Genomic DNA, 11,441 nt, shown 5'->3' with positions numbered 1-11,441 from the left:
TAAATTCTTCACGGATTGATATTTTCTCAGGAGTAAAAAAAAAAAATATATACACACACACACACACACACATATATATATATATATATAAATAAATGTTGCTAATAATAATACTAGAAACATGCTAAAAATATTTCCATGCTTTGAATACATGGAATAAAAAAAGATGGATTCTAATGAACAACAGTTGTTAGGTTAATGTCACATTAATTTATATTTTCTCTGGAAATACTGACTTCATTTAGAAGATACTGCACAAATTGTTGGATATAACAGCTAACCAACTCAAGAGGTCCTAGAAAAGCATTTAATAGTTCTCTAAGGTGAAAAAGTTAAAATGTTTTGAACTGATACTTGGTCCCATAAACTAAGTTTGATTAGAACATATTTTTCTAAAAACTAAAACTACCAATTATTGTTGATTTTGTCAATTATAGTATTTACATTTTGCTGTACATAATATAAGAAATTAAATTAATTACTTTTTTGGACTATCATAAATTTTCGTAAACTTGATAACCAAGAAGACAAGTATAATAGCTACTAGTTATTTTATAATATTCATTAGCCCATGAAAATTACAACTCATTCTCAGCCAGTCACCAAACTACAAATCCTTCCTGTAGTTTGAGAGATTTTAATTACAACAAACATGGAATTAATAGAATATAGTGTTCTAAATCAACAAAACTGCAGAAATAAACATAATAAAGGGAAATCAAGAATAAAAACTATCCTTTGATTAAAAATTTTGAGATTATTTGAATGATAAGAACTTTATTTTTTATAAACATCATTTTCAAATCTGCATTTTTATAACTTAACTAAAACAATTTCTCAAGTATTATTCCAGCACACTTTTCAATATAACTGAACTGTAACATGTAGCTTGTATTAATATAGTATCTTTAATGCAAAACTGGTTTCTTAACTGGTCAAAAACAAAAACTACAAAAATTCTTACCATCTTTAAAATCTTTGTAATAAAAAATTCAACTGTGGTAAATGTAATCATATGGTAAAAATCAATAATATACATATTAAATGTATGAAAAATAATCACAGTCAACCAAAGGATTTCCCCACACTTGTATGCAATCCTGGATCTCTTTTTATTTATTTTTATTTATTTTCTTTTAATATAAAAACTGTTGAGTGTACAGGTAGAAACACATATGAATTCAAAAATTATGGCTGAGTATAATAACTCAAAATGCTGAAATATTAACATAATTCGTTCCATTGATGTAAATTAAGTTTTGAAAAAAATTAATATTTCATGTATATGTATTACATTTTTGAAAAGAATGCATTTTTCAAATATATATTGCACTTATGTAAATAAAACAGCTTTACTTCTTAGCACAAACAAATAATGGAAAAAATACTGACACTTTCACACTTCAAATATTAATAATTACTAACAAATATTTGTGCACATTTCAAGTGATTTGTAGTTTTGGAGGTATACCTCTCATTTTGTAGTACTGAACAAGTTGCTGAGGTATTTCTGCTAAAACTTCCTTTGCAAGTAAACTATACGGGCCCTGCATATAAAAACAAGTCAATTTTAAATTATCATTCACATCTAAGTTTTGTAGAAAGAGTAAACAAAACAGTAAATACATATTCATATACAGAATGCTATAACACTAAGATGTAAAACATTCTTACCTACTAATATTAAGTTTTATAAAATCTCCAGGACAATCTTCTAGAATAAATGGCCCATTAGAAAATGGCTATACTTTTATAAATATACCAATTACCTTTTAAAAAATTCACTAATCACAAACTCCTTGATCATAATAATTAATTTTGAACAAAGGTTATTAATCTTATTTTAACTTTTCAATTTTTATTTTTGAATGCCAGTTTAGAAATAAAATTTACTTGTTCTAACCTTTTCAAATCTGTAAAAAGGTACAAACTGAACTATGTCTCGAGCTACTGGTTGACCTTCTGGCGATCTCAAAGCTCCATCATCCCCATCAAGAAAATTCATTGCTGAAAAATCTGCTTGTCCTACCCCAACAATTATGATGGACATTGGCAACTGAGAAGCATACACAATGGCCCTTCTTGTTTCATCCATGTCTGTTACAACACCATCAGTCAAGAGTAGAAGCACAAAGTAATTCTGTTAAAAAGAAAAATCTATTTAATTCAAGGCTACAAAAAATTACCCTTTCTTATGATAAGAAGTACATCTGATTATAGTGAAATGCTTGTTTAGGAATAGTTCAATCAGTTCACTTGTCATGTCTCGTTATTATATCCAAAGAAACACCAAGTCTTCAAAGCATCTAAGGTGTCAGTCAAGACAGTTTTTTTGTACAGATATTTTTGAGTTATTACAATAGTTCCAATATATATACATACACTGATAATTGCATAAGCACAGATCAAAATATTCTGACTTTTATTCTCCTCAAAATGATGAGTACCTCTCATCAAACCATTTCTTACCCATTAATATAATTTGTAATTTTTTTGGGGGCTTCAACCTCAGATGTTATTAGCTTTAGGTTTTAATTTTACTTAAAGCATCCATCAATGTACATGCACTACAAACAGCATAGAGTTATTTGAAGCAGACCTTCCAGTGAACAATTCAAATCTTCATAAATCATGTTATTTTATGATGCACATGGCAGACTGTGAACAATACTTACTATGCGGTATATTTGTTACACGGAAAACAGTGTTTTGATTCTATGTTGTGGTGTCAGTGTTTGAAGTAAGAAATGAATGCACCACTGAGGTTTTGATTTTAGTATAAAGTAGTGGTTTTCACATTAAAAGATACATTGCTATTTCTTTCAATATACTTGCAATGAAATTTTCAAGTTGCTGATAAGAATGTATTACCTAGTTGTCAGTTTCACATGTGGTACTTTCCAAAAAGTTAACTTTGTGACATCTACAAAATTTAATTTATTTTCAATTCATGCATACCCTAATGACAGGAAAATTTGTACTAATGAGGGAATATATTGTTTCCCTTATTTTAATATACAATGTGGTTTAACTGGTAGCCAAACACATTTATACCTATATCAAATATACACTAAGCAACCTTACAAAATTGTTGAGTGTATGTTGTATGGGGAATACAGAAGTGAAACCCAAAATTGCAGTCTTCAGACTAATCAACAAATTTTTTTTCTTTTTTGTAATAAATCACAAAGCTACACAATGGGCTATCTGTGTTCTGTCCAGCACGGGTAATGAAACCTGGTTTCTAGCATTGTAAGTCTGCAGACATACTGTCCTGCCACTGCGGAGCCTAATAAACATAAAATACCTAGAATATGGTACAGTTGGTCTAAGTTCTAAATGAAAATTTTAACTGCATTTGTTGCACACATTACTTTAGGAAATATAATAATTTAACTAAAGAACTAAGATATCCTGAAATGCCATCAAAAAGTAAAAAACTTTCAGCCTAGAAAAAGAAACAAAATTTATGAATAATACAATAATTTTAAAATGATACTTGAGGTAATTCCATGAAGTTAAAATATTATATATATAGTAATGAAAATACTTTTTTAACTGTAAAAAAAACAACATTATTTATATAAATCTTGACTTCAGGGTTTTTAAGCTACTTACATATTTCTGACAATTGAACAAACTTGCCTAAAACATTTATACATATATATGTAACACATTCAGTGCTTTCAAGTTCATACAAACTCTACAGGAATAACAGAGCCAAACTTTTAACAGAGAGGTTAAAAAATAGAAGTGGCTTCCAACTCATCATAAATTACCTCCTGTTGTATAGTTGGGTACTTAATATTTAGGCCTAGGATATGTACAACAGCATGATCAAATGCAGCTATTTGCCAAAGTGAAGCTTGAAGAAGTAGGAGTTATAATCTAATAAAAATTGTTAGGACAAAAAGTTCTTTCGAAAGTTAACATTTTCTAACACTGAAAATGTATTTCCAATACATACTTTACCTCCACCAATCACATTGCACCTTCTATACTAGCGCAGATAGCTCCCTCTACCCTGGTGGCACATTCCTCACTTTCAACAATTGGCATATACAAACCTGAAAAAAACGGCAAATCAGTGGGGAGGAAGGATGTGAAGTGGGTGAGAGGAGGTAAGTAACCTATCAGAAATACATTTTGAGTGTTAAAAAATGTTAACTTCCAAAACTCTAATTCCTCCTCTTCCCCCATACCTAGAATCCCACATTGGAAAGGTGGAGGGGCCGGTCAAGGTGCAAAAACAAATAATCAAGCAGAGAGCAACCACAATAAAAAAAGGTGTGCCATAATTAAAATACGAGACACACCTGTGCAGTAAAGCACTACTTCTGGAACAGGTATGCTCTTCACACAGTAAAGATGATAAGACATGTAGGGCTGAAACAAATAGAATACGTGGCTAGAACCATACATGAACAGGCCAAGTGTGGTCTGCACGAAAACCACCCTCTCATTTAACAGAAAATGCTGTAAAATATTTTATTGTTTCAAAGTCTATGTTAAACTGTTTTACTTCAGATATTAATTCAGACTAAAATGATGCAGAGCATGAATTATTATCATTGTTGGCCTAACTGTACAATATTTTGTGAAACGAAATATACATCTAATATAAATAAAATATGGTATATCGATACAAACTATTTTCATTAACAAAAATATGCATTTCCTAAAGTTGTTGTATGCACTCATGTGTATGTGTGATTTGTATATGATAAATCTAATTAAAAACACCTTACACGTGAAAAAACAAAAAAAATGAACGTGCAACTTAAAGGAATGAAATCAAACTGTCAGACAAACTGGTAACTACATTTATAGCATTGATAAGAACTTTACAGCAAATATTCATTCACTAGTTAGCCAGCCCGCATTTTTTGTTCAACTTAGGAATTGATGGTGAGTAAAACAAAATACACGGCAAGCTAACTAATGAATGAATATTGGCTGTAAAATTCTTATAAATGCTATAACTGTAGCTTACCAGTTTGGCAGACAATTGTGATTTCATTCCTTTTAAGTAACAAACTCAATGTTTTTTTGGTCAAACCTTTTTTTTCACGCCTAAGGTGTTTTTTGATTAGATATCATGACCTTTTGTCAACACAGCAAGTAAGAAAGTGACACACAATTGTAACCAACATTAGCTTCAGGATTGCAACCCTGTTATTTGGAACAGACCTATACTTTACATAACCAACTAGATTCTTTAAAGTATATGGTGATTGTTTTTCCTTTCTAAAACAGTGTTAATAGCATCCTTTATAGTAACACCATGGAAACTAGATAAAAAGTTTATTTTCATCACCTACATGCACTTAGTACAACTGTATCAAGCATCATCATTATTTATGCTAATTGCTTAAACTAATATTATGTGATGCTAAACGATCTTTAATTAGGAGAACTTTATAAGATTTAGCTAGTTTGTGCTTTAAAATTGGCAAAGAATAATAACCGTCCACACATATGATTTATTTGAAAACTTAAGCTAGAAACTGCTAATCTAGTTTTGTGTGGCCTAACCAATTCTTATGTATCTGCACATTCTTTCACCCCATACTCTTGCTGCTCTAAATCAGCCATTTTTATTTCAAATGGCAAAAAACTGAAAGTGGTACACTTTTACTCTTAGGTGAAGATGATATCTGTTGAGGAAGATACAGCAAAGTTGTGCAGGGAGTGGTGAAAGTTTAGTGAGTTGTCCACATACCAGCCTGAATGATCCCCTCCAAATGACAGTGGAGTCAAGCCGCTAAAGATGGAGTTAGATGACGAATTAGGTGTGAAGAAACAATACGTAGATGATGATCAGCCAGGGACACATCCAAATATGGCAGGTGTAAGAGTTGACAAACCCAACCCTTGAGTGTAATAGTAGAAAGATCCAAGGAAACAGGAATGCCATGGAACAATGAGACAGGAATGAGAACAACAAAAGGAGACAATACGAGCCAAACAACAGAGTAGAAAACAAACTCGCCAAAGGAGATGATCCAGAAAAGAATGGGAATACGGGAGGGAAAATGAAGGGAAAGAAAGAGGAAAAAAGGTAAAACAACCTACCCAGACAGCCAAAGTCCAAAGAAGGAATGCTGGATCCAGATAACGAAAAACATACAAGAAATGGTAATGGATGTAATAAAAATGGGAATGATGAAAACTGCATGCCAGGTGGGAGAGATCTTACGAGGAACAAATTGCAATGGGTTCAAAAGGAGAACCAGACAAGATAGGAAGAACAATATGGAGATTCCAATCTGGGAGGACAAAAGAAACATGATGAAAAAAGTGGAACAACCCAGGGAAGAGAAAGTTTCTGGAAGAGGAAGTTTGACAGGGCAGCTCTATAAAGAACAACTAAATTAGACAAACCCTAAACAAACAATCAGATGAAGAGGTGGGACAGGTGAGGAACAGAAGTAAAGGAGGGACAGAAGTCCTGGAAAAAGACTGAAGATTGAAGCAAGACTAATGCCTCTGGTACATAAACAAAGAGGAAGGATGAAAGGTGTAGGCAATGAAAGATGCAACATGAGGGGTGAGTCCCTGAACCTGAGGCATGGACTGGACAAAAGACACACAGAAAGATAGAGTAAGGTGATGTTGGGATGAAAAATGACCAATCGCGGTGGACAGAGGAGTGAACAGGACAGAGAAAGGGGCAGAGTCTGTTGCTCTGTGAAGAGCCAGAGCAGAGGGAACTATGTCAGAGCCGGCCAATCCGGCAACCAACAGAACACAAGAAAGAGGTGGTCTAGATTGGAGAAAACACCCAGAAGAGGAGGAATCTGAAAGGAGGGTAGGCATATAGGGGTAAGCCCCTGAGCTGAGACATGTGACCAGACAAAAGTCACTCCGAAAGAAGGAGTGTGGAGATGTCTGGATAGAAAAATGTTAGATCTGGGATGACTGAGGTGTGGACAGGACATAGAAAAGGATAAGGTGTGTTCCTCCAGAGAGCAGAGGGAACCACATCTGAGTGGCCAATACAGAAGAACAAGCAGAGCACAACAAGGTTTGGCCTGGATAAGGGAAAAGACCCAGAAGATGAGTCAAATCAGAGGGTAGGCATATAGGTGAAGACCCCTCCAATCTTAACTGAAAGCACCTATCTCCACAGCTGAAGGGTGAGGAACTGAAGACTAAAAAGAAGAAAGTGTGGCATTCCAATGAATGGGAAACACATACAAATATGCAGTGTTCCCTGCTGAGAAATTGGGCACAGGAATCAGAACTCAGGGAACATGATCTGTCAGAATAGTCATGTCAGTCATTGTCCCAATATACAAAATCCAGAGTCTGACCAGACAGAGACTGGGATGTGGTTCTCCATTTCTAGGTGATAAAGCTGATGATAGTGGAATGTAGAAAGAGCCAAAACTATTCTCTCCTGCAGGAAAGGATACAGAGCCTAATGAACTGCCAAGTTACTAGGATGTGGATATGGAGAGCAGCCTCCTCAACTGACCACCGACCCAAAAACACAGGGGAATCAAGAAAAATGGGATGGTCCAAGGGATCGTGAGGGAATTTCCACTGGTCGAGAAGTATCCAATAAAGGGAATGCATGTGTGTCCAAGGAAAAATAACCAGCCGAACGTAAGATATGAACTCCCTGTGAACAAAAGTCTACTTCCTCAGCAAACATCATGAAACCTGAGACTGAGGCCTAGTGTTATAACCACTGTTTACTTATGGTGGGAAAATTATCAACTGCTATAAGAAACCCGATTAATATGAACAAAGTAGAATCTGGGAAATAAAAACATATCAAAAACAAACAAGTAGAAACTTGAACTCAAAACTGATATTATTGGTAATCAAGCACAATCAAAAATTGTGCAGTCACATGAAGAACGTAAAACACACATCTATACATGAGAGTGCCAATCGAGAAAGTGAGGATTATGCCGCAAGGGTAGAGGGAGCTACCTGTGCTAGTATAGAGGGCACAATGGAATTGGTGGAGGGTGGCCACATGATCAGCACATGTTGCTGCAATGACCTAAAAAATATAGGGGTATAAAAGACTGGTGTGCTTTTCAAAAGTTTACCAATGCATAGAGAGCAAATGAAGGTCGAGATAGCTATGGTGGAGTGGAAGTAGTAACATTTTGGAAGCTATATTTTTTTCAATTGTTTTTAATAATCTAAATATACTGTGAGTAACATTCTGACTGATTTACAAACACTGGTACACAAACACATATTGAACCTACATCAGGAGCAGGCTGTTGGTGAGCTTGCCATGCAAACTTAGCCACATGGTTGATAACAGGAGCAAAATTTGTTGGGCCATATAGCTGTATCTGGGATAAACAATTACGGTAAGCTTCTACTAAACCTTCCACACCTGTTAATGAAAAATAAGTTATTGCCAACTAGCCATTTTACAAAACACAGTAAATTAATTTATTCACTTTCAAATATTTCATTCAAAATACAAAGGTACAAAAAGGTATGGACATAAAATATCAGTTCATGGGTAAGAGGCATCAGTTTTCTTCATATTTGATCAGAATGTTTTAGTAAAGGACCACAAAAAAAGTATACAATACAATCAGACTTGTTTCTTGATAACGCAAATATGTAGGGCCTCAATGTTCTCATCAAACTCAATATATGGTTAGACAAATACACAAATATAAAAGTACATGTGTTATGTTTATTACTTTCTTTTATATTGCCTTAATACATAAATATTACTCTATATAAGAACTTCAAAACCTAAAAAATATATACTTCTGAAGTTTGTTAATTCTTTTAAGGAAGAAATCATAAAATGAAAAGCTTTATTTTTGATTCACATGTTTATTTAAAAAAATAGTTATTGCTCACAGAAAAACTCAAACTTCTTAAATAATATGTTCTCTGAGAAAATGAACAATCTGTTTGATTCTACAAATGAATCAATGTAACAGATGTTACAGTTTACAATATATATAACAAAATTACAAAGCTTCTCGTTTATTTAGCTTTAATAAATAAAGTACACAATCAATTAATAATTACTTCCCACATTGTTTTCTACATTGATTGTACAAATTAGTGATGCAAAGGGCCTGGAAGTATCTACAAAAATTGAAAAAAAATTGTATTTGTGAAACTTTTTAAAAGAATTTTCTGCCGAATAATTTGTTACTGCTAACTCATTGTTTCATATGTTAAAAAAAGTTTAAAATATTGATTACATGTTATGTTTTTTTCCTATTGAAGTGAAACATATTGAGGACTAAATATATATATATATATATATATATCTACTCCTTAGATACAAGGTTACAAGTTTTTTACTATTACTTTCAGCTAAATTATTTTGAATTAGATTTCAAGCATACACCCCATCCCAAACATCATATTCTTATTATTGTTTAAATTTGTATGTAGTTTTGTACAAACTGACCTGCACAAAATGGATTATTCATGTTGAAATTCAATGCAAATTCATGAGACACTTGCCATGTTGGTGGTATCCTAGCTCCAAATCCTAAGGCAGGAAACATCTTGTCACTGAAACAAAAATATTTTTTAATACAATTATAAATACATACTGATATTACCTTCAACAAATGAAAAAGAAGCTGATGGTATTTAAGTTTCAGATATTTTAGTATTTCTCTTCTTTACTCCAAGGTTGTAGGGGAATAAACTTTTCAATATAATATAATACCAACACAGTATCAATGTATCAAAATAAAAATGAAGATCACTGACAATATTACAAATTCCAGAAAAAAAATTACAATTTAAACTTTTTTGGGAATCTAAAACACAAATAACCCAGTCACTCTTTGATTGCTTCATTAATGTCTAAAATGGTCACTATCAAATTTCTCATTATGCAAACTGATCCACACCATCCAAACAAAAACGTAAGCATAGCTGAGTTTACACAGACTTTTTGTCAAGATATAAAAGACTGTGTGATTTATATATTACTGATTAATTTATTTTTGTGAGTTAATGTTTTATTATTGTTCAGTTTTTGTTATAATAAGTTAAAAGCAGACGATTGTAGGAAGTTTTGTTAATAATCTTTTGAGATTGAGAATATAGAAGGCGGAGAGACGATTAAGTGATAAAGATATGAATAGTGTGAGATGGGCAGGAAGCAGCACACAGACAGAAGGAGACAGATAATAGCAAAAGAGAAAAGTGTTAACATCATGATCCCAATAAGAACTTTTGAAATTAACTATGATAAGTTCTTTACAATTATGTTGTTGTAAAATAATCTTTACCTGTCATAGTCTTGTATAACATTACCAACAGACAAAATTCCCTTCATGTACTGATTTGGCTCTGTAGAATGTATGAAATGTAGAGATCTGGAATCTCGTGGATCACCATTGGATGCAGTAAAATCTATTGCTACCTTTAAGGTAAAAATAAGTTTAACTTTTGACTTATAAGCCATAAGAACTAAATAAAAAATAGAAATCAGCATGTTTTTTATTATTATTATGATGTTTCTTTTTGTATCTAATTATATCTCAATCAATTAATTTACTAAAATATTTTCTTACTTTCAAAATATAAACAAAAAAATTTTCATATAGCTATTTATCACTGATGTACAGCAAATCAGGGTTTCTTTTACTTCTTCAACAGAATTTGATCACAGACATAGGAAAAGGGGTTATTTTATAGCTCTTAAAAACCACATAAGAGCTAGAAGATTATAAGAAAGAGAAAAAATGCTTAAAATATAAAAACAATGTACCTGTTATAAAAAATATAAATAAGTTAGTCTTCATTATATAATTGGTATTATTTATTCTTGTACATTTACTATGTTAACCAATTTTATTGCACAAAAGTTTATTCTTAACATTAGCATGGGCTTGTTTGTTTTAGATATTTGTACTAAGTTATATAAGGGTTATCTGCATTAGCTGTCCTTAATTTTAAAATGACAGACTAGAAAAAACCACCTAACCAACAGCACCCACTGCCACTTCTTGGGCTACTCTAATCAAATACTGAGATTTGAATGCCACTCTTACAATGCACCTATAGCCCCAAAGTCTGCAGTGATTTTGTGGCAATGGGACACAAACCATGAACCCTTTGATTCACAGTATGGTGCCCTAGTGACCAGACCAAACCTGAACATGGGAAACTAGCATTTAACACAAAAACTGAGTTAATTTAATGCCAAAAATTTCAATGTATGGTTTGATAACAACTGCAGAAATATTTTATATTTTGAAATCAAAACTACTTTGGAATTCTTCCAGGTTGAGCACATTTTCTATATCTGGTCAGACTTAGCATTTTCCTCAGATTTAGCCTGACCTGCTACTTTTTCATACCAGTCCAGGTATGCCCAATTCTCAACAAAAACAGACTTGAACCAGCTGTAACTTTTTTTTTTTTTTTTTTTTTTTTTTTTTTTTTTTTTTTTTTTTTTTTATATAAGGATTTGT

General features: G+C 32.5%; 1 protein-coding gene across 3 annotated transcripts in view; it reads right to left on the bottom strand.

Annotated features, from left to right (window-relative positions):
* LOC106467557 (copine-3-like) overlaps positions 1-11,441 on the bottom strand; it is a 44,216-nt gene that overhangs the window by 1,860 nt on the left and 30,915 nt on the right. For 2 of the 3 annotated variants that reach the window (XM_022395759.1, XM_013927918.2), the window contains exons 12-16: positions 10,254-10,387; positions 9,416-9,522; positions 8,232-8,365; positions 1,904-2,140; positions 1,472-1,547 (exon numbers count right to left, since the gene is read on the bottom strand). In XM_022395759.1, the coding sequence (XP_022251467.1) occupies positions 1,472-1,547; positions 1,904-2,140; positions 8,232-8,365; positions 9,416-9,522; positions 10,254-10,387 (688 nt within the window). Of the gene's footprint in view, positions 1-1,158; positions 1,548-1,903; positions 2,141-8,231; positions 8,366-9,415; positions 9,523-10,253; positions 10,388-11,441 lie in introns of those variants that run through there. The other variant, XM_013927917.2, reaches the window with a different exon arrangement.

Source organism: Limulus polyphemus, unplaced genomic scaffold (genome assembly GCF_000517525.1).
Source record: "Limulus polyphemus unplaced genomic scaffold, Limulus_polyphemus-2.1.2 Scaffold2660, whole genome shotgun sequence".
Taxonomy (NCBI): domain Eukaryota; kingdom Metazoa; phylum Arthropoda; class Merostomata; order Xiphosura; family Limulidae; genus Limulus; species Limulus polyphemus.
The sequence above is the reverse complement of the archived record's forward strand: the minus strand, read 5'-3'. Positions and strand labels throughout refer to the sequence as shown.